A 25897-nucleotide genomic window follows, 5' to 3' on the forward strand; every position below is an offset into this window, starting at 1 on the left:
TAGAATGTAACTGGGATTTTCACAGCGGAACTTATGCAACAAGAAACCCAATACAAAGAGCTGAATTTCTTCCATTGGGAATGGCCTCTTGAACAGGGTTCATTTAAAGTGCTGATAGCTCTAGTACCATAACAAATCCTGTGCATTTTAGTCCACTGAAGCCAACGTAGACCTGCATTTCCAAGATCCATTAAAATTCCTTTCTAAGCTTAAAGACACAAGCCAATGTTTGTTTGCAGCTGGCTTTAGCCATGAAAAGATGAATGTATTCCTAGCTCTTTTGCAGTCGATCCATTGGCGACGTAAATCAAAGTAAATCTCGAACAGAGAAAAACAAGTGAGCAAGTGTACATCTAGAATTTTTTGGGTTGTTGTTTTGGATTGTGTGGGAAAAGGTATCATCACTTTCTACCTCCCTTATTAAAAGGAAAAGGAAACTTCTTTACTGTAGTCCACTTTAAAATGTCGCTGGCAAATTTTTTCTATTGTAGAATATTCCTTCCTATTGCCTGACATGTCGGAAATCCAGTCTCAAAGAACTTTTAGTATCCTTTGTAAGGATTTTTGTTTCCCAATTGTTGGTCAACAAAGGCTAGAAAAACACCGCCATGTATCTTGTATTGTAGAGTTGCTTTCCCTCTAAAATTCTAACACAGTCCAAGACTTCGTTCAACAAATTTAAAGCAATGATGTTATTCCTCACAATCCGAAAATGGCAAATTGCTCAGACAGATCTCTGAATCTTCACAATATCAGCTCTGTATTGGACTCATACATTATAGATGTTTTCTTCCGTTTCTAAAGCATAATTTACTTTTCCCTGTAACTGCTTGAGGGTGGCTTTCCTGAGAATACTCCAACCTCTGCTTGCTTTTCTTTGGGATATTTTACGAAGCAAAACTGGGGATCCTGATATAGAAACTCGCCTATTGATGATTCTTTCATTTGACAAGTTAACCTTCTGAGATTGGTTATCCTCCACCCCATTCTCTTTGTCGTCATTGTTCTGAAAGGCATCTGCAATTTGTTTCATGGTTTCCATTTGCAAGTCTTTACGCTCTTCGACTCTGCCAGATGGTAAGAAAAATAAATAAATAATAATAATTAAAGTCCACATCAAGTCTCTGTATTTATCACTGTATTGCAGTCAGGAGGCATATACATTACTAAATATGCTGATTTTCAGGTTGTTTTTACATAGAAACATAGAAACATAGAATGTGTCGGCAGATAAGAACCATTTGGCCCATCTAGTCTGCCCAATATATCTGAATCCTATGAATAGTCCCTGGCCCTATCTTATATGAAGGATAGCCTTATGCCTATCCCATGCATGCTTAAACTCCTTCACTGTATTTGCAGCTACCACTTCTGCAGGAAGGTTATTCCATGCATCCACTACTCTCTCAGTAAAGTAATACTTCCTCATATTACTTTTAAACCTTTGCCCCTCTAATTTAAAACTGTGTCCTCTTGTGGTTATTTTTTTAGTTGCTGCAGCATCCCTGTACTGTCAGGTGTTGGAGACTTGGACCACGGTTCGGATCCAACACATCCCACGAACACTGCTTCAATAATTATGTATTTATTCATATCCTGTTTTTATTTTTATTTTATTTTTTTTTTTGTGTCAATGTCTCATGCCTAAATACTAGTGTTTTGCTTTAAGTTAATGATCACAACTGAACCAATGGACTCACATGATGAGTTCCATCTATGCTTTGCTGTGCGCCCTCATACGTTGGTATAGGTCTGTAGGCAGACGTAGTCAACTTTCTCCACTGTAGATTGCATTCATCCGCAAAGGCATTGCAGTTGGAGAAGAAGTCAAGAGGAACCTGGTTCCTCTGTGGTTTCCTGGGTCACTGGGGAAGCTATCCAACTGGGTCGTCTTGAGTCAGGTAACACCTAATTAAGGCCCTGGCTCCCAGGCTTAGCATGCATTTTGCGAGTGGGTAGAGTTGAGGCAGGTACCCCGTTGGTAGGAACAGAACTAGTAGCAGGGAAAGGTTCCCGACAAGGAGGGAAAGCGTAGGGCTTGCAACTTTTCTGGACATCTTCCCACTTGGGTACAAGACGGCCAGGCCGCATTCTTTCCCTAACAGAAGCTGTCAGTTCCCCTGAAACCTGCTCTCTATATGCTATTGGACCCGTGAGTGTTCCCAGTTGGGCTGTCTTCCTACCAGGTTTATTGTGAACGGTCTTTGCATTATTTAAGTACAAGTTCTTTCATTGCACTTGGACTTTGTGTTTTATTGCTGCAGAACCGCACTGCACCCCACCTACTGGCCTTGCAATTTAATGTGCTTTGTGGAGCTAGAAGAATAAGTGGCTATATGCTAAGATACTAAGTTCCCCATTAGGTTTTGTTTGCTGGTGGCAGGGAAGGAGTTTGAATGTAGAGATACAAAGCTCCCCATCAGATCAACCTTCTAGACAGTCGGTCAAAGTTTGGTCTTTCGTTTGATGGTAACACTGAGGTGATGTACCGCTACACTGGTGGCGTTTTTTTTATTTTTTGTAATAGATCAGGTCTCCCATCACGTCTGCTAGGTGGGTTTGCCAATGAGATTTGAGGACACCTCCCAAGGGTGGATGGGGGGGTGCTTTTGTACATTTAAATGACAGATGATTGTGATTATTTTAGGTTTCAGGTCCATTGGGTATTTATGTATAGACTACTCTCATTTTCTGTTTCGTGATTGAATATGATTGGTCATTGGCTTATTGCTGTTTCTGTTAAAGGGTGTATTTGGTTTTATATGTCTTGTTACTCAATGCTTGAAAAATATTCTAAAGACAAATGACTTCTGCGCTTGAGGGGTTATCCTGAAACGGGTATCCTGAGAATGCGATTCAGGTTGAATGGACGTAGTCCCGGCTGTGCTGCCACTCTCAACAGGTTGTGGTAACCCAAACAGACTCTAAAAAAGGAACGGACAGAGGGTGCACCAGCCTAGCGCATTATCTTTAAAACAGTTTATTAAAATAAAATAGCATACACATTGTACTCACAAAACAAGTTGGAACACAGGCAAACATGTGCAATCAAGGACCACCACGACTCTCCACTGGGCTTCCTCTACTGATGCAGGCCATGGTGGGATGTGGACCTCCAAAGAACTGCATACAGGTTTCGGGGTGTACCTCCTTCATCAGCTCTGATGAAGGGGGGGACACCCCGAAATGCGTAAGTGGTTCTTTGGAGGTCCACATCCCACCACGGCCTGCATCAGTAGAGGAAGCCCAGTGGAGAGTCTTGGTGGTCCTTTATTGCACATGATTGCCCGTGTTCCAACTTGTTTTGTGAGTACAATGTGTATTCTGTATATTTTTTGAAAAATATTCTGTTTGATAGCATGGAATATAACTTTTAGAATTTGTGATTTTTTTGCTTTAACTTTGCTGCTGCCTGCACTTTTATAGACTGAAATATTGGATTCAAAAGTTATTTGTGAGGATGACTTTGGAAAAGTAATCTGCTGAATGTATGCCATTAGGCTGTCCTTTTTATTGCACAAAGCATATGGTCTATGAGAAGAATTGAGTACGCTTCATTGCAACATATACTGCTCCAATCAAGATGGCTGCTCAGGAAACAAGTGTGTGGGGGAGGATCGGGGATCAGGCTGCCCTCTCTGCATAGGAGATATTTCTCTTCACTTCCTGTCCCTAGGACCATACAGAAAGTGAAGGGAATCATCTCAAATGAGACAGAAACAAGGACAGAAGCTCTAAACTTTCCCTAATTTACTAAAAACAAAATGCTTTCTGTATCCTTGTTGGACCCTTACTTCATGTCCCAATAACTATACTAAATAAGTAAAAAAAAAAAAAAATCTCCCCAACTTCGTCACTGGCAGTAGGGAAAAAAAAATATTTACAGATCTATAGGTAGGTTTTAAACTCATATTTTTCCAGTTCTGGTATAACATTTTATAAATGTATACCATAAAACAGCATTATATATAACATACTAGAGCTTTAACATAGCTGTCCCCCTTGTAAGGCTAACCATACTTGCTTAGAAACCAATTCTGATTCCAAATCCATGCCAAATAGCATGGATGGAGGAACCTACACTGCTGTTTACTGTATTCCTGAATACTCAAACCGTGACTGCATCTGACTGGATGCATTCACTGCTCGGCCGACAATTTTCACCCTGGCTCCTTTGATTTTGATATTTATTGACCAAGGTGGTGCCAATAGGACCACATACAGCTCATATTTCAGCATATATTCAGGGATTGGCCAAAATTTGAGCAGTGTATTGCCATCATTGCATGCTTGTAAGGTTCTTACCGAAGGTACCAAGAGTTGCCAAGACCATACTCTCTCCCGCAGATTCCCACCTGAGGCCAGAGGATTTTTGGCATTTTCCGTTCCAGCATGAGGGTAGTGGCTACAACCTGCAAACATAGAAAAAGTTTTATAGAGGATATTCCTGTTTATGCAAGTAGGAAGAAAGCATCCTTCTGTACCTTAAGGGCATGTCTTTCTTTCCACTACAAGCTCAGGTATGCAGAAATGCAAGGTCTAGAGCAGGGATCCTCAAACCATGGCCCTCCAGCTGTTGCAGAACTACACGTCCCATGAGGCATTGTAAAACTCTGACATTCACAGACATGACCAGGCATGATGGGAATTGTAGTTTCTGAACAACTGGAGGGCCATAGTTTGAAGACCTTTGGTCTAGAACATGGGTGTCCAACCTGCGGCCCTCTAGCTGTTGCGGAACCTCAACTCCCATGAGGCGTTGCAAGGCTGACAGTTGCAAACATGACTCCCAATGGCAGAGGCATGATGGGGCTTGTAGTTCTGCAACAGCTGGAGGGCCGGAGGTTAGACACCCATGGTGGGTAAAATTTTGAGGAGGGTGGTAAGACTGTTTCTTTACTCAATTTCTTAAAACATTTCTATTAAGCAGACAAGAAATAAAAATATTAGGAAATAACCTTTTACAGCTGACAACTGTACAGATTTAGGACTGTAATTGGCTGTAGAATATATATCTAAAGTGTAGAGTTCTTACAAATTCATTTTTTACATCTTAGATTTAGGGGGAGTGAGTTATAGTACAGTGGAGAAAATAATTATTTGATCCCCTGCAGACCACCAACATACCACCAAGGCTACGAAGGAGTGGCTCAAGAAGAAGCACATCAAGGTCAACCCAGGAATGCCTGAACTTTTTATATACACAATAGGATGACAAAGGATTCCCAGGGTGCTAGATGAATGGGTTAGATGAAGAGATTTCTACAAACAAAGCTTGCTTTGCAGCTCCCTTTGTCTGACTGAAAGCTCAGACCAAACCATCTAGATGGGGGATAAGTCACTTTTGTGTTGAGGGGTGGATTTACTAAAGTTGCATTCTTCTTACAGAGGGCAGTTGCCCTCTTTTTTCTTAGTAAATGTAAATGTGTGAAGAATACCCAATCAGGTGCAAGATTATGGAAATTAGCAAAGCTTTAACATATTCACTAAGCTCTGGGGAACATGCGGGCAACTGCACTTGTAAAGTGCACAGTCTATTTGCCTTTTGTAAATCATCTTCACTGTGTTTTGGTATGTTGCTGCTCCTTCAAAGTAATCCTCAAGAATTTTCAAAGCTATCATAGATAATCAATGTATTTTGCCTAATATGTTTATTTTCTATGATCTAGTAACCAAAATGTAGTATTTTCCTGAAACACCTGAATCAGGAAAATACTGCATGGCAGCCACTAGATGGAGCTGAAAATCATAGGAAATAAACATATTAAGCAAAATATGGAAATTATTTGTGTTAGTTGTGCAAATACCTGAGAAATTCACACTGCAACGCTTTAATAAATAGATTCCCTAAGGGAGAAATTTACTAAAACTGGAGTGTGAAAAATCTGGTGCAGTTCACTTCCAGGTTTTTTTTTTTGTCAAAGCCTAAATGAACAAGGTGAAGTTAGAAGCTGATTGGCTACCATGCACAGCTGCACCAGTTTCTGAGTGCTCCAGTTTTGCTAAATCTCCCCCTAAGTGTCAAGTAGGGAGTTCAGATATTTTAGTGTTATGGATTACAATTTACAGACAGGCCTACATGCAGCAATTGCAAATGTATAAAACGAAAACCTCTGTTTTTAACCAAAAACATTGAACAGTATAAATAGGCTATTGTGCGGTGACCAGCTGACAGAGTAATGACAAATGTTTTCATTGTTCTCTGTATTGTTCTACCTATGGGAACCTTTCTGTGTTAGTTATAAAGTTCATGCGGTGAGCTGACATTTCTTTTGTTTCTTTTAACAAGGGTAAAAGCTGAAATAGTTGAATATGTGAAAAGGAGACTAGAGCTCCACCTGCTGCCTGGATAGTAGAATTACAGAATATACTGTACATTTGCAATCATTTATATTTCCATAGGACAGAAAAAGAAAAAGTTATTTTTCAATGATGACCATAACAAAATACGTACAGTCAGGTCCATAAATATTTGGACATCGACACAATTCTAATCTTTTTGGCTCTATACACCACTACAATGGATTTGAAATGAAACAAACATGATGTGCTTTAACTTCAGACTTTCAGCTTTAATTTGAGGGTATTTACATCCAAATCAGGTGAAAGCTGTAGGAATTACAACAGTTTGTATATGTGCCTCCCACTTTTTAAGGGACCAAAAGTAATGGGACAATTGGCTGCTCAGCTGTTCCATGGCCAGGTGTGTGTTATTCCCTCATTATTCCATTTACAAGGAGCAGATAAAAGGTCCAGAGTTAATTTCAAGTGTGCTATTTGCATTTGGAATCTGTTGCTGTCAACTCTCAGTGTGAGATCCAAAGAGCTGTCACTATCAGTGAAGCATGTTACTGATTTGTAAGCATTAATTATGATTGACATTGCCTTAATAGGCTTTGACATTTGTTATTTCCATTGTTACTTTTACATATACTCTTTTTGTAGATTGTTGATTGTACCAGCACCTGAAGAAGTGTACAAAACACGAAACGCGTAGAGAATATGTGCATATATGGTTACAGTCTCTATGTATTATGTATTTTTGACATTATATTTCATTTTATTTTTATTTTTTGTTCTTGGATTGTCATCCATTATTGCATATTTTTCAACATGTTTTGGTCAATTTTGACCACATTTAATGCATCCACTGTCTTTATTATCATTTTTACCATCTCTTGGATGCAAATAAACTGGCCCACATTCTTGATTTTATCGTATGTGTATTGGTTAATTTTGCATGTATTTCTACTCCAATGCTATATGGTCATGCTTGATGCACACACCTCACTCAAAGTCCCAAACCTTCCTTTTTTATATCAGTGAAGCAAGCCATCATTAGGCTGAAAAAACAAAACAAACTCATCAGAGAGATAGCAAAAACATTAGGTGTGGCCAAATCAACTGTTTGGAACATCCTTAAAAATAAAGAAGGCATCGGTGAGCTCAGCAACACCAAAAGACCCAGAAGACCACAGAAAACAACTGTGGTGGATGACCGAATAATTTTTTTCCTGGTGAAGAAAACCCCCTTCACAACAGTTGGCCAGATCAAGAACACTCTCCAGGAGGTAGGTGTATGTGTGTCAAAGTCAACAATCAAGAGAAGACTTCACCAGAGTGAATACAGAGGGTTCACCACAAGATGTAAACCATTGGTGAGCCTCAAAAACAGGGAGGCCAGATTAGAGTTTGCCAAACAACATCTAAAAAAGCCTTCACAGTTCTGGAACAACATCTTATGGACAGATGAGACCAAGATCAACTTGTACCAGAGTGATGGGAAGAGAAGAGTATGAAGAAGGAAAGGAACTGCTCATGATCCAAAGCATACCACCTCATCTGTGAAGCATGGTGGTGGTAGTGTCATGGTGTGGGCATGTATGGCTGCCAATGGAACTGGTTCTCTTGTATTTATTGATGATGTGACTGCTGACAAAAGCAGCAGGATGAATTCTGAAGTGTTTCGGGGAATATTATCTGCTCATATTCAGCCAAATGCTTCAGAACTCATTGGACGGCGCTTCACAGTGCAGATGGACAATGACCCGAAGCATTCTGCGAAAGCAACCAAAGAGATTTTTAAGGGAAAGAAGTGGAATGTTATGCAATGGCCAAGTCAATCACCTGACCTGAATCCGATTGAGCATGCATTTCACTTGTTGAAGACAAAACTAAAGGGAAAATGCCCCAAGAACATGCAGGAACTGAAGACAGTTGCAGTAGAGGCCTGGCAGAGCATCACCAGGGATGAAACCCAGCGTCTGGTGATGTCTATGCGTTCCAGACTTCAAGCTGTAATTGACTGCAAAGGATTTGCAACCAAGTATTAAAAAGTGAAAGTTTGATTTATGATTGTTAATCTGTCCCATTACTTTTGGTCCCTTAAAAAGTGGGAGGCACATATACAAACTGTTGTAATTCCTACACCTTTCACCTGATTTGGATGTAAATACCCTCAAATTAAAGCTGAAAGTCTGCAGTTAAAGCACATCTTTTTTGTGGTGGTGTATAGAGCCAAAAAGGTTAGAATTGTGTTGATGTCCCAATATTTATGAACCTGACTGTAAAAACCCACTAAGCATTCCGTTTAAACTACAAAATATATTTTCACTCTTAAAGATATTAAAATTGTGCATCATATATATTAACAGTATTGGATTTTTACAGTTTTAGATACACTTTAGACTTTCATTTCTTGGTGAATTTATTTGTGATTAGTAAATGTATATTTGGGGAGACATAGGTGTTCTCATATGAATACAGAAAAGATTATATTCCTATCGCACACCTTCCTGGATATAGGCACATGAGTTGTGAGTTCTGCAGCGATCCCCAGCTGGACACTGGATCGATCACGGATACATACATATTCGCCAGCACACCAAGGATCTTGCACAGCAGTCTGGAGAGACTTTTTATTCCAAAAGGATCACATCAGGATAGGTAGGGCACCTATCCTGATGTGATCCTTTTGGGATAAAAAGTCTCTCCAGACTGCTGTGCAAGATCCTTGGTGTGCTGGCGAATATGTATGTATCTCATATGCATACAGCCTCTTTCCTGTGGAAAATTACTATTTTGCATTAGTGCCCTCTACTGGAAGTAGAAGCCAAGCTCGACCTTTACAAGAAAAGTCAGGATTTGTCTAGAACTTCAGCTGCCTGATTATTTTGGTTTCCACTAAAGACCTCTACTTGCTCAGTTCATATTGCCAAGTTAACCATTTGCCGATCGCCGCAAGTACATATACTGCGGCGGTCAGCCTGTGCAGGCAAAGTGACGTATGGGTATGTCACTCGTCTGTGAGCCAATAGTGGGGGGAGCACGCCGCTGGGGGCGCGCTCCCACCCCCGATCGTTCATGGGCATCCCTGCGCGAGTGACCGGCGGCTCCGATGTCCGCCGGTCACTCGCGATCTCCCGCTGGAGAGGGAGAAAGGCAGGCGGCTGATGTAAACAAAGCCGCCTGTCATTCTCCCTTATGTAACAGCAGAGATCATACGATCCACGCCCCTTTACAGTTAGAAGCACGCCCCTAGGGACACACTTAACCCCTTTCTCTCTAATAAAGTTAACCCCTTCCCTGCCAGTGTCATTTTTACAGTAACAGTGCATATGTATAGCACTGATTACTGTAGTAATGTCACTGGTCTGCCCAAAAGTGTCAAAAATGTCAGTCAAGGGTCCGATCTGTCACCCGCAAAGTCACAGTGCCGAAAAAAAAAAAAAAAAAAAAAAAAAATCGCAGATCGCCGCCATTACTAGTTAAAAAAAAAAAAACAATAAAAATGACATAAATATCTTTCCCGTAGTTAGTAAACACAACAACTTTTGCGCAAACCAATCAAAGCAATCAAAATATGCTTATTGCAATTTTTTTCACCAAAAATATGTAGCAGAAAACAAATTGGCCTAAAATGTTAAAAAATTTTGATTTTTACATTTTTGGGGGGGGGGGGGGGAATTTCATATAAAAAAATGTGAAAAATATTGTTATTTTTTCAAAATTGTCGCTCTTTTTTTGTTTATAGCGCAAAAAATAAAAATTGCACAGGTGATCAAATACCACCAAAAGAAAGCTCTGTTTGTGGGGAAAAAAGGGACGTCAATTTCATTTGGGTACAGCGTCGCACGACCGTGCAATTGTCCGTTAAAGTCACGCAGTGCCGAATCTCAAAATAGGCATTGGTCTTTGAGCAGCCAAATCCTCCGGGGCTTAAGTGGTTAAAGCGTTAGTAAACCACACTTTTTTTTTTTTTTTTTTTACACCGTGCAAGACAATGGCATATTATGCTAGTAAGCATTGAATACTAGAACATTATGTAATACTTACCTTAGAACACAGCCCTCCAGTGGTGCGCTGTAACCGCTGACAGGGCTTCCATTTTCACATGGTCTTCCGTCCGACTTTGAGTGCTCCGGCCTTCTCATTGGCAGAGCCATAATGACGTCGGGAGTCACGGCCACGACGCGGAGCTCTGAAGGGATGGCACGGGTAAGCCGTCCCTTCAGAGCGCATGCGCTGGTGACCTCATCGGCTACATGCTGTGTGAATATCTCCTAAACTGTGCAGGTTTAGGAGATATTCACCGTACCTACAGGTAATCCTTATTATAGGCTTACCAGTAGGTACAAGTTACAAATAGAACTTTACTATCACTTTAAAGAGCACTTTGGTTTAACTTATTGACCATTGTGAATTACCTGAGCCCTCCAAAGCTCGTCTCCTTCATGGGAAACCCGCCAGTGAGTGTCTCCCATCATGGCGATCAGCAGATTCAGCATCAGAAGAGCTGCAACTATTGCAAAAGCCGAGTACATCACACTGAACATGAAGGGCAGATCCACACTGTAATTAGCAGGACCGTCAATGAGGGTGAGGAAGAGTTCGAAAGTGCTGAACAGGGACATTGGATATGTCATGAACTGCCCCAGATCGTCTGGGTTACTTGTTTGAAATATGACATAGAATGCTGCAAAGAAGAACATTTAAAATTATTCATGCAGGATTATCGCTTTCTGAAACCGAATTGAATCAAATTGGCTGTAGACTTTTTTTCACAAGGGTTCCCCTTTGTACCTTCCACTACATTCTGGTGATTGACAGTAAGGCTTTTGTTTTATGTGGTTTGATATGTAGGCATGAAATTGTTTATGGGGACTTTCTCTAGGGGGTAAATAGGGGTAACAAATGTAAACTTTTCTTACTTTTTTTTTTTCTTTCAAAAACATTTTATTAAATTTCTTGGTGAACATGAACATGTAAATAACAGTGGATTTACAAGGACCGTATAATACAATGCAAATTAATATTAGACATGTAACAAGGTCAATAACAAAAGGGAGACTTAAGAACTCCTAAGATTTGAGGGGAGAGAGGAAAATACAATATCATCACAGATAAAAGTGAATGAATAGGTAACTGTTATGGGGGGACACAGTAAACATATTGTGAATTAAACAGAATGTGTAAATCACATGGGAATCCGTCCCTTAATCCAGACACCCCCAAAGGGGATCATGCTGTGTCCGGTTCACGTGAGGGCTCCACGGAGATGGGCCGTGTATTTTCTAAATAAGAAAGAGCGGATAATAAATGGAGGGGGAAAAAGATAGAAAAGAAAAAAAAAAAAAAGAAAAAAAAATAATAGGGGGACCCTCTTATAGTATTAGCGAAAGGAAGCTATTTGGGAGGGTGGAATGTTTGAGGGTTAGAAGGCTCATATGCACCATATATGATAGTATGTAAACGTATCAGGTGTGGTGGGGGGGGGGGGGGGGGTGGGAAGGGAAGAGGGGGATGTAGGAAGGGCAAAAAGGGGAGGTATTGTAGAAAGCAGATCAGGGATAGACTAGACATTGTTAAATAGTAATCAACAACTTATCAAGATAATGATAGAGAGATACCAAGCTAGCATTATGAAAAAGAAAGAAAAAGAAACTTTGGGTTTAGTTTGATGCTGAAGTGTAGTTCACATATACATCAGATTTAGTGAATTCGAGCCAAGGGGCCCATATCTTGTAGAATTTATCAGGGGATTCTCTGGCTTGGTGGATTAATTCTTCCATTTCGGCAACTTTAGTAATACGGGAGAACCATTCTTTTATAGAGGGCGGGGTTATTGATAACCAATGACATGGGATGCACATCTTGGCAGCGTTGATGAGGTGTAGTATAAGTGATTTTTTGTAGGCTGATTGTGGGAGGGAGGTATGGTGTAAAAGGTATTGTGCGGGAGAATATTCTGGAGTATAAGTAGTAATTTTAATGATAAGGTCGTGGACATTTCTCCAAAAGGATTGAATAAGGTGACAATCCCACCAGATGTGTAGGAGTGTGCCTTTATCACTACTACATCTCCAGCAGAGAATTGAATTGTTAGCATTGATCTTGTGTAGTCTATCTGGTGTCATATACCATTTCGTAAATATTTTCATACCGTTCTCTTGTGCTGAAACATTTAGGGAACCTTTATGTATATGAGAGAAGATACGTGTCCAGTCAGTGTGTGAGAGGTGTATGGATAGGTCTTCTTCCCATCGTTTGCAGGTTTTGTCTAGGTTGAAGTCAAATTGCGAGGACAGGAGAGTGTATATGGTTGAAATCAGATGTCGTTGGGGTTTGTTTTGAGCACACAAGGTTTCAAACTGAGAGAGGGGTTTCGCCCAGTCTGAAGACCTTTTGGGGGATAGTAGAAATTGTCTAATTTGAAGGTAGTTGAAAAGGGGTATGCCATGTTTGGGAAACCTAGCTGTCAGATTCTCAAAGGAGGAGAAGGAGCCGTTGTGGAATAATTGTTCAACCCTTTCTGGACTATCTGAGGTGTTGGTAGGGTTGTTGTGTAACTTGAGCCCGCGGGGGAAGCTTGGATTATTTGAAAGAGGCGTTAAAGGGCCGGGGGCTGAGGCTAGGTTGAACTTTTTACAGGTGAGTCTGAATATTTGAAGGGTGGCAGCGATCAGTGGGTGTTTTGTGTGTGTGGTTTATGAGTCAGAATTGGATCAATCCAGGGAAGTTGCATTGTGGGGATTTTTGACATCGAATTCTCTAAGGTGACCCAGTCCTTGGAAGAGGCATGGGCATGCCAATCTACAACTCTTGTGAGATGACAAGACCAATAATATTTGAGCATGTCAGGAAGGCCTACGCCACCTTGCATTTTGGGGGAGGTGAGTCTTTGCCAATTCAGCCTCGGGCGTTTGGAGGACCAGATGAATTCGGAACAAATCCGTTTGTAAGTTATAAAAAAGGAGGGGGGGAGTTTGATGGGTATAGTTTGTAGAAGGTAAAGTATTCGCGGAAGGATGTTCATCCTAATGATGGCGATTTTCCCAAACCATGAAAAGGGGCAGTTTTTCCACTCAGATAAGTCTTGTTTAATTAAGCGAATTAATCGAGCGTGGTTTAGTGTATAGAGGTCAGTTAGTGATGAGGGGATCTGGATACCAAGATAGGTAATTGAGTGGGGATCCCATACAAACGGGAAGTTTGATTGACAAAGGTTGAGAGTGTTTGCGGGAAGGGAGATATTCAGTGCATTAGATTTAGTGTAGTTAATCTTTAGGTTTGAGATATTTTGAAAGGACGTAAGTTCGTGCAACAAGTTGGGGATTGAGGTAAGGGGTTCGGTAAGAAAGAGAAGGATATCATCTGCGTATGCTGCAACCTTGTATTGTTTATTGTCAATAGTAACTCCCTTGATGTCGGGGTGTGTGCGTAGTCTGCGTAGAAAGGGTTCAAGTGTAATAATAAAGATAAGAGGGGAAAGTGGACATCCTTGTCGGGTACCGTTTGACACGGAGAAGGCGTTCGACAGTTGGTTATTGACCCTGACACGGGCACTAGGTTTGGTATAAAGGGTCAAGATAAATTGGAGCATCTGGTCGCCGATGCCAATTGCTTTCAAGGCTTCGGACATATAGTCCCATGCCACTCTGTCGAACGCCTTCTCCGCATCCAAGGATAGGAAGAAACCCTGTGTGCTGGAGTTATTGAGCCAGTGATGGATATTCAGAGCTTTTAGGGTATTGTCCCTAGCCTCCCTCCCTGGTACGAATCCTATCTGATCCAATGAAATGAGATCAGGAAGGAGGGGGAGAAGGCGATTTGCAAGGATCTTGGCGTACCATTTGATATCCAAATTTAAGAGGGAGATGGGTCTGTAGTTTGTAACTAGTGAGGCGTCTTTTCCATGTTTGGGAATAACTGTGATGTGCGCCTCTAGTAGTTCAGGGCTTTTTTCGGTGGCTAATGTGTTGGAGTTAAAGGTTTGGAGAAAGTGAGGGATCAGAATATCTGAGAAGAGTTTGTAATAGGTTGCGGTCAGACCGTCTGGGCCGGGACTTTTACCGGGTTTAAGTTGGTTAAGTGCTGTGATTGCCTCCTCCCTTGACAGGGGTTGATTTAGTTTCTCTATTGCTTCAGTTGATAGGGGGCCTGGGGAATATTTGTTTAGGAAGGCTTTGATTTTGTCTGTTCTAGAGGTATTTGTTTTCTGGTTATCAGAATGCAGGTTATAAAGTGTCGAATAATATTTAACGAATTGATTTGCGATGTCCTCGTTAGATGAGAATCTGTTCCCGGCGGAATCCACGATTGAGTGGATAGTTCTCGATGCTTTTTTGGCTTGGATGGCTTTGGCAAGTAATTTGCCGGATTTATTACCAAACTCATAATAAAGTTTTTGTTGTAAAGTGAATTTGCGTTTAACTACTTTACCTAGTATTTCTAGTAATTCAGTTCGGGCTTGTGTTAGGTCATTAAGAGCTTGGGCGGCTAGGGACTGTTTGTGGGTACCTTCAAGGGAACTAATTTTTTCGGTGAGCTTTAAGATGTGTGCTTGTCGGATTTTTTTCCGTTTAGAGGCTAGAGATATTAGTTCTCCTCTAATGACGCATTTATGGGCCGCCCAAACGGTGGCGGGAGGGAGTTCATTAATTGAGTTTTCTTTGAAGTACTGTGTTAGGTTGGTTTTGATAGCTCTTATGTAATCTTGGTTAGAGAGTAGCGAGTTATCAAGGCGCCAGATATTGGAGTATGAGCGTTTGGCAGGGAGGTTCAGGGAAAGGGTGATGGGATGATGGTCTGAGATAATCATAGGGTCAATTTCAGTTTTAATGAGAGACTGGACAAAGTTTTGTGAAATGAAGAAGTAATCTAGCCTTGTGTAAGTGTTATGTGGTGTGGAGAAGAATGTGAAATCTTTAGTGTTCGGGTTCATGGTGCGCCAGGTGTCGTGGAGAGTCAGTTTATGTAGTTCCACTTTTATTGCTTTTAAAGCTTTGTATGAAAGAGCGGATGAACCCGTCGAGGTATCAAGGAGAGGGTTGAGTGCAACGTTAAAGTCTCCGCCCACAATCATAAGTTCTGATTGAAAATTTGTCAGGCGTCCTAGGACGTCCTTGAAAAATGTTACTTGGTCGGTGTTGGGGGCGTAGACATTAACCAAAGTAATGGGGAGTTCGAACAGCGTACCTTTAAGAAGTAGGAATCTTCCTTGAGTGTCAATAATAGAGTCGGTTAGTGTAAAGGGGCAGTGTTTAGAAATCAGGATGGATACACCTTTCGATTTTGACTCGGGATTTGGTGCATGGTAGGCAGTCGGATATAATTTGTTGTAAAGTTTGGGGATATTGTCTGCTCTGAAGTGAGTTTCCTGGATAAATATAATATCCGCTTTGGATGAACGGGTGGAAAGAAAAAATTTAGAGCGCTTTTCAGGTGTATTCAGACCTTTGGCGTTTATGGAGTATAATGAGAGTGTTCTGGGGGGGGGGGGTCGAGAAGTGGAGGCGTAGGAGATGTCATCGTCCAAATGCTTGAGGTGGGGATTGGGGAGTGGGATGTAGGTTATTGGGGATGGGAAGGGTATCAGAGAGGTATCAGTGTAGGTGGGGCAGAGGGAAAGGGGGATTGAGCCTGATACTATATGTAAGAGGGTGCGGTCTGGGACCAGGAGGGCCTGCCTACCTGTCTGTCCTGAGACCTACTAGGGGGGTAGGCTAATGAAAAAGTCAGAAGATTTTAGCAGTAAGTCAACTGCGGAGAGAGTATTCTAGGTGGGGTTGGAGTTGTCCTGGCCTGAGGGTGTCCGCGATGATCGCATGAGCGCGGGCCACCGCCACGAGGAATGGTTATGGTAGAAGTTATTGTCAGGAGAATAGTATGGGTCATCTTGTCGAGGTTCTGGGGTATAACCTATTATATCGGGGTCTATGAGAGGACGAGGAAATCTTAGGGTAAAGCTGTCTTGAGAAGGTATGGACAAAAAAAAAAAAAAAAAAAAAAGCAGTAAGTTGTTTCAGAAGAAACTTGGAGGGGATTAACTTGTGTGGTTGTGTGATCTCGTGATGTAATTGTTATAAACAAAAATACAGAGAAAACCAGAATCAAAAGATTTTAACCTGAGATAAACATCAATAAACATAGTTCAGTAGTTGTACATCACCTGGCATTGTTATTCTATATAGGTAAAGTATGCATGTCAAGTCATATAAGAGAAGTATGGTATTCTTCTATGAGAATTGGAGGCCTGTGTCAACCCCTGCCATACTACGGATTCTGACCATCTCCCTCACAATAAACCGCGAGGGGGAGGGCCATACTCAGCAACATGGCAAAGCAAGAATTTAAAGCAAAGGGTAATTGTGAAAAGAGTAGACATCTTCAGATTGTCTTGGGCAAACTCTTAAAGTTTACCTGAACATCTAAGTATTGTACTAAATATTGGATACCCTAGAGAGGGCGTATTGAGCGGTGTTCAAAGATTCTTGAGGGTAGGCTCAACAGGCAAAGTGGATAAGTTAGCAGAACAATTTCAGGAAATGTTGGTGTCCTATAATATATTTAAACCTTTCTTCTTCATGTTATATCCATTTTCTTACTTTTTTAATGAGCAAAAATAGAAGTTCAGATACTTTTATATGTACAGTGCCTTGTGAAAGTATTCGGCCCCCTTGAATTTTGCGACTTTTTCCCACATTTCAGGCTTTAAACATAAAGATATAAAACTGTCATTTTTTGTGAAGAATCAACAAGTGGGACACAAATCATGAAATGGAACAAAATTTATTGGATATTTCAAACTTTGTTAACAAATAAAAAACTGAAAAATTGGGCGTGCAAAATTATTCAGCCCAGTTAAGTTAATACTTTGTAGCGCCACCTTTTGCTGCGATTACAGCTGTAAGTCGCTTGGGGTATGTCTCTATCAGTTTTGCACATTGATAGACTGAAATTTTTGCCCATTCCCCCTTGCAAAACAGCTCGAGCTCAGTGAGGTTGGATGGAGAGCGTTTGTGAACAGCAGTTTTCAGTTCTTTCCACAGATTCTCGATTGGATTCAGGTCTGGACTTTGACTTGGCCATTCTAACACCTGGATATGTTTATTTGTGAACCATTCCATTGCAGATTTTGCTTTATGTTTTGGATCATTTTCTTGTTGGAAGACAAATCTCCGTCCCAGTCTCAGGTCTTTTGCAGACTCCATCAGGTATTCTTCCAGAATGGTCCTGTATTTGGCTCCATCCATCTTCCCATCAATTTACACAAAAAATTACAGTTTTATATCTTTATGTTTGAAGCCTGAAATGTGGCAAAAGGTCGCAAAGTTCAAGGGGGCCGAATACTTTCACAAGGCACTGTATCAGTGATTAGTTACATCTGGTTGAAAAAAGTCCATCCAGTTCAACCAACAGAGAAAAAAAAGAACAAACATATACCCACAGTTGATCCAGAAGAGGGCAAATAAACACCAATAAAGCATGATTCAATTAGCTCCAGCGGGGGGAAAAAAAATATTCCTGATCCCCCAACAGGCAAGTGGATATTCCTTGGATCAATTTTAACTATAAAATATTAGTATCCAGTTATATTATGTGTATCCAGGAAAAAATCCAGGCCTTTTTTTAAAAAAAACAATCCACTGAGCTGGCCAGAACCAACTCTTGAGGGAGTCTATTCCACTTTTTAAGAGCTCTTACTGTGAAGAAACCTTTCCGTATTTGGAGATTAAATCTCTTTCTCTAGACGTAAAGAGTGCCCCCTTGTCCTCCTGATGACCAGGGTGAATAATGCTACTGCAAGTTCACTATATGGACCCCTTATGTATTTATACATGTTGATTACATAACCTCTTAATCTCCTCTTCTCAAGAGAGAATAAATTCAGTTCCTCTAATCTTTCCTCATAGTTGAGCTCCTCCATGCCTCTTATAAGTTTGGTTCTCTGCACTTTCTCCAGTACTCCAATATTCTTTTTGTTAACTAGTGCCCTAAACTGAACTGCATATTCCAGATGAGGTCTTACTAATGATTTGTACAGGGGCAAAATTATATCTCTCTCTCTGCAGTCCATAACTCTTTTAATACAAGGAAGGACTTTGCTTGCTTTTGAAACCGCAGCTTGGCATTGCATGCTATTATTAAGCTTATGATCTACCAGAACACCCAGATCCTTCTCCACCATGGATTCCCCCAGTTGTACTCCCCCTAGTATGTATGCTGCATGCATGTTTTTAGCCCCCAAGTGCATAACTTTACATTTATCTACATTAAACCTCATCTGCCACATAGTTGCCCAATTAAAAAGTGCATTGAGGTCAGCTTGTAGGTTTGAGATTCAGGTTGTGCACAAATATCCCAATTTCTTTTTACAACTTAAGTTATGTGGTTTAAAGCTGAATACCAGGTATGGTTTGTGTCATAGTTTTATTAGTCAAGCTTGGGCCGATGTAAGTATGCATGTTCCATACCTGGCCAATCCCTGTGGAAGAGTAGAATTACTGTAGTAACTGCCAAATCTGTATTCCCTATCCCACTTCTAGCAAGTGCCCTGCTGCATAGTAACCACTAAGAGTTGCTTGGTCAGCATGGGCACCATTCATAGAATGCTTAGCATTTCCTCAATTCCTGCAAAGTGTTCTCTAAATGAATGAGGTGGAGAGGCGGGGTGATAACATCACAGTTCCAACCTCGTCCAATCAGAGAATATCTTGTATTAAAACATACAAAAAAGTCATGCTAGGGTACTGATCTTGTATGTCAAACGATCACATAAAAAGTTCATAAAGATAATCATTAAAACTCCAGCTGCTGACACGTATATGCAGGAATAAAAACACAAAAACATCAAAAAAGGAAGCGCAGCGCTAAAAAATATAAAGTCCAAACACTCATAAAATCAAAATATGAACATAGAAGCAAATGTGAGAGTTAATCAGGCACCCCTTGAAGATGTTCAGTGTAACGAAACGTACGTCGGGCAGGCACAGTGGACACGCTCGCCCACAGTGAGGAGACGTGGCGGCCATCATTTTGGTGGATTGCCGTGGCGGAACATGCTTGGAAACAATTTGGACTGCTTTACATGCTCGTTATGATTGGATCCTTGTACAGGCGGTCCCCGGGTTACGAACACAAAAGGGACTGTAGGTTTGTTCTTAAGTCGAATTTGTTTGTAAGTCGGAACATGTACTTTTTTAAGTGTAACTCCAGCCCAAAAAATTCATAAGGATACAGACAGCAGTACAAACCTCATTGTGGCTCTAACCCCACACCATACAGTACTGTACTAGCCAAAACTAAAAGGCTAAAAGACCCAGAAGGATAGTTACATTCAACATAGCTAGAAGTACAAGTACAATACAGTGGTCCTGCTCCCAATACAGAGTAATGTAATCTCACCAGTTTCCAGACAGTTCCACCAGCTTCTGCCTGTGCAGTGGGATGCTTCTGGGCAGTGTGGGGCAATCAGTACATGTAGTACATGCAGCGTGCATTGTGGCCGGCACTAAGATGGATGCTATCCAGCACAGGAGCGAGAAGAAGCTGGAAGAAGCCAGCAGTGACGTCACGCGGGCGCCGCCACCGTTCGTAAGTAGGAGTCGTTCGTCACGCCCCCGTTCGTAAGTAGGAGTGGTTCGTCACGGGGCCCTGTTCGTAAGTAGGAGTCGTTCGCAACTCGGATGTTCATAAGTCGGGGACTGCCTGTAAGTGTTTTTAATCCATTATTTTGATCTGGTTAATAAATGGTCTGCGCTATGATACTGCTTTGTCCTTCATTCCTTACATACCTGTGACTACTGACCTGAGACTTCCAGAGAAGGACGCATATTATCCAGGATACATATCAAGTCCTACTGAGTCTATTTTTGGCATTTGGGATCTCTGTCATGGGGATCATCGTTATGTGGTAAGGGTCAGTGTGAACTGGGTTCTGGTGGTGGTATCACGGATTCGCTACATTTTTCCATCTGATCATATTGGGACTTTACATGGACTTTTTAATCTTTCTGAGAACTTTTTATTGATGATTAGCGCTACATTGTTCTTACATTGCTTTTAGATCTGTTTTTTTATTCCAGATTCTGTGTAGCAGCTTTTCTATTTGGATTTTATTACCAACTTTTGAAGTTTGTATGTTTGAAGTTTTGAATTTCAGCTAGCGCAGCAATTTTCTTTATAATCTCCTTAATAGTAGACAGCCCAGACTCCATACATTCCTCAAGATGCCCATTATATTGGAAGATTTTCTTCACTGAATCCAGAAGCTCATAGGATCCCTCCTCTGCTGCCACTTCCAGCAATGGTAAGAGGTGAGTCGGGAGGAAGTAGAGGAGACATTGCTGGAAGTGGCAGCAGAGGAGGGATCCTATGAGCCTCTGGATTCAGTGAAGAACATTTTCCAATATAAGGGGGATCTTGAGGTATGTATGGAGTCTGGGCTGTCTACTATTAAGGAGATTATCATGCTATTTTGACAACATTTTAGGGTAAGAGGCAGTGTGTTCGGTGTTGGTGGTGGCTCTTCTTGGATCTCTACCTGATTACCCTCACATTTACTTCTATGTTCGGATTTTGATACTATGAGACTTTGGACTTTATATTTCTTAGCCTTTCTAAGGCCTTCTCAGAATGGAGCCCATGCTGAGCAGATCACCCTCTGTAGTTTCTATTGGTAAAGTAGTCGCTCAGAACAGGACCAGGAAGACAGCAAAGATCACTAGTGCAGTAATTTTCCTTTTCCACAGGCATAAGCCAGGTATGAAATTTGTATATTATAAATGGGCCAAGATGGACCAATTTATCTATGAAACAAAAAAACATAACTGGAATTCAGCTTTACCCGTCTATCAACAAACCCGCATTGGGTCTACAGAAAACTATATAGAAGTCAGCTCTTCTCACCTGCACCGAATCCAAGAATGACAACCGCCATGAGCCAGCAGAATCTCAACAGGTCTCCGAATATCATCTTAAGAAAAAAAAAAGAAAGTGCAAGAGAATTAAAAAAAAAGCCCCACCAACAAAGTATGGAAGTTACTAAACATTTTACAAAAAAACCTAAACAGCTTACTTAATTTAATCTAAAGCCAGCTAACAGTTCATCAACTTGGCAATTGCCCCATGGCCAGTGGCGCAACCATATCTCCTGGGCTGTGATGAGGCCTAAATATGGAAAGGGGTCCCTTTATTAAAGCTATGTGCATGTGAAAATACAGATCCAGTAAGATAGGATTTTGTGAAAAAGGGGGGGACACCACCCCGGATATGTGTTGCCATAGTAACACAATTATGCCAGGCAGTACTTTGTATTGGCCAGAGTATTGGGATTGTCACTTGTCACAGTTCCCCCTTGATTTATTTGTGCATAAAGCAGCATTTGTGTGGTTGTCTTAGCAGGGTAGATTTATTGGCCTCAAAGCTTCTGCTGCAGCCCAGCCAGCACTGAAATTAACGATTTTTGAATCTGGTAGGTATGTTATGTTTCCACTTCCTGTGTCAGGGTGACAACGCTGTTCCTTCTACAGTGAAATAACACAACAGCGTTGTCACCCATTGGACAGGGTAGTTTCTAGCTAACCTTTTTAAAGTGCTTCTAAAGGCTGAAGGTTTTTTTACTTACGTGCATTGTATGCATGAAGGTAAAAAACCTTCACTATGCAGCTCCCTCCTGCAGCCTCCCCTAATACTTACTTGAGTGCGATCGCGATCCAGCTATGTGCAGGAGAGCAGCTGCTCCCACAATTAAGGCCTGATGGCTGAAACGCGTTGGCTTTTTATTTGACTGTTGTTCATATGCTACATTAAAACTATGTTTTAGCCGACATCCATAACACCAGCCTTTCTCCTTTTTTCTCTCGGGTCTCTGCCTCCTCATTGTCTTAGAGACAGCAGCTGGAGCCAAGGTCAATGTCAATCACAGCAAGTGCATGGTATGCATGAAGGTAAAAAACCTTCACTATGCAGCTTCCTCCTGCAGCCTCCCCTAATACTTACCTGATCCCGATCGCGATCCAGCTATGTGCAGGAGAGCAGCTGCTCCCACAATTAAGGCCTGATGGCTGAAACGCGTTGGCTTTTTATTTGACTGTTGTTCATATGCTACATTAAAACTATGTTTTAGCCGATGTCCATAACACCAGCCTTTCTCCTTTTTTCTCTCGGGTCTCTGCCTCCTCATTGGCTTAGAGACAGCAGCGGGAGCCAATGGCAATGTCGATCACAGCAAGTGAGGAGGGATTGGGGGTCTTATGGACACACAGAGCGGGGCTTAGGAGCAAGCATGCACAAGTGCCCCCATAGCAAGCTGCCAGCTATGGGGGCACTTGGAAAAGAGGAGGAGCCAGGAGCACCAGAGGGGGTCCTGGGAACAGGAGGATTGGGCTGCTCTATGCAAAACCATTGCATGGAGCAGGTAAGTATAACATATTTGTTACTCATAAAAAAAAAACATTTATTATCACTTTAAGCAGAAACAGCAATAGTTTTACATTTTTTTTTTTTATTATTGTTAAAAAAAAGTTGAAACCAAAAGGCAAAGCACGACAAAGTTATATGGTTTCTCCCAACCCCTGTAACTGTCACTTTTATTTTTAATAGATTTTTATTATTTTTTTTCAGATGAATAAAGAACAGAAAAGAAACAACAGGATTTCTACTAAGGCATCAAAGAGAAAATACAGCTGCCACGCGTGGCATTAGTCTCCATTCACACTGGTACGACTTGTCAGGCGACTTGGTCAGCCTGACAAGTCGTGCACCGTCGCGTCCCATTGTGTAGTACAGGACCGGTTCTAATAGGAGCGACACAAGTCGCTCCGACTTAGAAAAAGAGTCCTGTACTACTTCGGGGCGACCTGGAGCGACTTGCATAGACATTCATTTTATGAAGTCCGTGCAAGTCGCGTCGAAGTTGTGCTGCACGCGACTTAACAGGTCGCCCCGAAGTCGGATCCGACCTAGTGTGAACGGACACTTAGAATACAGCTAGTTCAAAATCTTGATATTGACCAGTGAGACTCCAATCCATTCATGGTTGACCAGCTTTGCTGGAAATGTAACAATAACAGATCCATTGGTAGGATCAACAGATAATAAAACTGTTACAGGGTGTGTTATTGCTACTAACAGACTGTTTCATGTATGTAATTTTTAAAATTTTGTCCAGAGTACCACTTAAAAAAACAAAATGCAAAGTAATATCAGCTATGAAACTTGTACCTTCTGAATCATGATGGTGAAAGGTCCGAGCATCTGGAAGCCTCGGGTGAAATACAGGATGTAACACCATCCAAGAACCAATGCCACAGACATAGGGACTACCTCCCCATCGCTGTTGGTGACCCTCATCACCAAAACTGCCATCACCATACAGGCAAAAGTTATTCTGAGGAAGGAAACAGAAGACATTTTAGGCATTGGGCAGCAGAAAAAAAGGAAATACAAAGCATTAGAAAAGCAATTACATGCAAAAGTGGCCAGCAAGGGAAAAAAAAGGGCTAGACCGGTGCAGCTCAACCTCTTTAGTGACAAGTAGGGATAGGCCCAGGCGTGTTCTGATCCTAGTCCCAAGCCACCTAAGCAACCCAAAGGCCCCCCACCCCCCAAGAAGCCGTCAATGCACAACACCAATCATAGGCCGTGAGGCATTTCCCAACCTGCAACTACACATTCACACGCCCTAACTAGGCTGCTCATAGTTGGTAAAAGATAATAATACACAGCGCAAAATGGGTATAAAGTGACAATTGTGCAATTAGGTGTAAAAATGATAGGACTACAGCCAGGGCTTTTTTTCAGCGGGAACGCGGGGGAACGCAGTTCCGGCACCTCCAGCACTAAATGTATGTAATGGAAAGGGGTGCTGGGGTGTGCTACAGGATCTATTGTTGCTGGCTGCTGGGGATCTATTGTCATTGGAGGGGATCTATTTTTGCCTGAGGGGGAGGTCTGATGTTGCTATGGGGAATCTATTGTTGCTGAAGGTGGCTCTTCTGTTGCTGGAGGTCAGTTGTTGCTGGGAGGGATCTGGAGAGTCTATTGATGCTGGCTGCGGGTGGGATCTGTTTTTGCTGCCGGGGGTCTATTTTTGCTGGGCGGGGGAGTATTTTGTTGCAGGTGGTCCATTGTTGCCAGGGGAATCCAGTGTTCCTGGCTGCAGGGGATCTATTTTTCTGCTTTTCTTGTTATCGTTAACAAATGCCATGCAAATTACTTTATACCACAAATGTTACTTGGTTCTATATTCTCTGAAAGGGGCAGTACTGGGAGGTGGGTGGGGTTTGGAACCAAGGAACGATGCTCGAAGGGTGACAGGGGCGGAGACAAGGGGATACCCAGAAAGGAGGAGTTCCTGCACCTATTCTCTGAAAAAAAAAGCCCTGACTACAGCTATTGCCTCTTCACCCTAAAGTGCATATCAAACAAAGTGCCTATAGGATGTGCAACTCACATAATAGTGCAAATGTGCATTAATCCCATGTAATCACATATGGATGTGCAAAATTGCATGTGCATAAATCAAATGTATGAAAATTGTGAATAGATGAGTATAATATAAATATGAAAATACAATAGTGAATAGATGAGTATAATATAAATATAAAAATACAAAATACAAAGTCCCAAAACAGTTCAAAACTTTAAGCAAGTGGCCAGTGAAAGTGCCTAAAAGTGCTTCTTAGTATGCAGATCAGTGCAATCCGTGCCACAAAAAGGTGCAATCTTGTGAAGATCCACTCCCTAAGGATGTTCCACTTACTAGACTGCCAGGACCCCCTAGCAGTACTGCATCAGGGTTGGAGGTGTGCAGTGATGGCTTCCTGGAGGGATAGCTCAGGAAGGTTGGGACTAGGATCCGAACATGCCTGGGTTTATCCCTAGTGACAAGTATGCAAAATCTCATGGCACACTCCTCTAAAATGGGGTCCCTCTTTTACATCAGCACCCCCCCCCCCTTTCACATCAGAGTTCTCAGTGCCCCCCTTCTTCCACATAAATGTCCCCAAGAATTCCCCCCGTTCGCATCAGAATCCTCAGCCCCCCATTTTCCCATGAAATTCCTCAGCCCTCACTTTAACATGGGGAGTTCTTATCTTCCCCATTTTCACATCAGAACCCTCAGCCAACCTGTCAACACAATGGAAACACATGACATTATATAAAAATATGGAACCCCCAAAAAGCCCAGAAGGCACCCCGGGGAGCCGAGGAACCCTGATTGAGTACTACTAACCTTAATCACCCAATAAAAAAAGGTCTGTTTTGGGTATGCAAATTTTAGTACACTAAGTATAGTAGTTATTTATCCAAAGGTCATTTTTAATAAGGTTTTTGCTAGTTATTGTTTGCTGTCCCTGTACAGCAGAGCTCAGAAAAGTGGCAGCAGCAGTTGCAGAAGGAGCCAAGAAAGTGCGCTGCGGTACAAAAAGCATGCAGAAAGGAGGACAGGGCAGAGTGATAGAAAGATGACCTCATTGGTCTGCATTTGCATGAATACTGCCCTAGGTAACACCCACATGGGATTCTGAGTTTTCATGGATAAAAGAACTGACATTTAATGAATGAAAAGGGCAGGCCAGAGACAGCCAGGCTGTGGACAAAACAGCTAGCC

At 41.7% G+C, this 25897-nt stretch overlaps 1 protein-coding gene across 1 annotated transcript in view; it reads right to left on the reverse strand.

The window, feature by feature from the left end:
- Positions 1-726: 726 nt before the first annotated feature.
- The window catches only part of LOC309563657 (transient receptor potential cation channel subfamily V member 6-like), a 93816-nt gene continuing 68645 nt past the window's right edge, over positions 727-25897 (reverse strand). Inside the window, exons 11-15 of the mRNA XM_082268231.1 lie at positions 23506-23671; positions 21190-21256; positions 10707-10975; positions 4306-4412; positions 727-1067 (exon numbers count right to left, since the gene is read on the reverse strand). Of these exons, the coding sequence (XP_082124357.1) occupies positions 770-1067; positions 4306-4412; positions 10707-10975; positions 21190-21256; positions 23506-23671 (907 nt within the window). The 3' untranslated portion in view covers positions 727-769. The remainder of the gene's footprint in view (positions 1068-4305; positions 4413-10706; positions 10976-21189; positions 21257-23505; positions 23672-25897) is intronic.

The sequence above is a fragment of the Pelophylax lessonae genome (genome assembly GCF_965119305.1).
Source record: "Pelophylax lessonae genome assembly, chromosome: 9".
NCBI classification, from domain to species: Eukaryota; Metazoa; Chordata; class Amphibia; order Anura; family Ranidae; genus Pelophylax; species Pelophylax lessonae.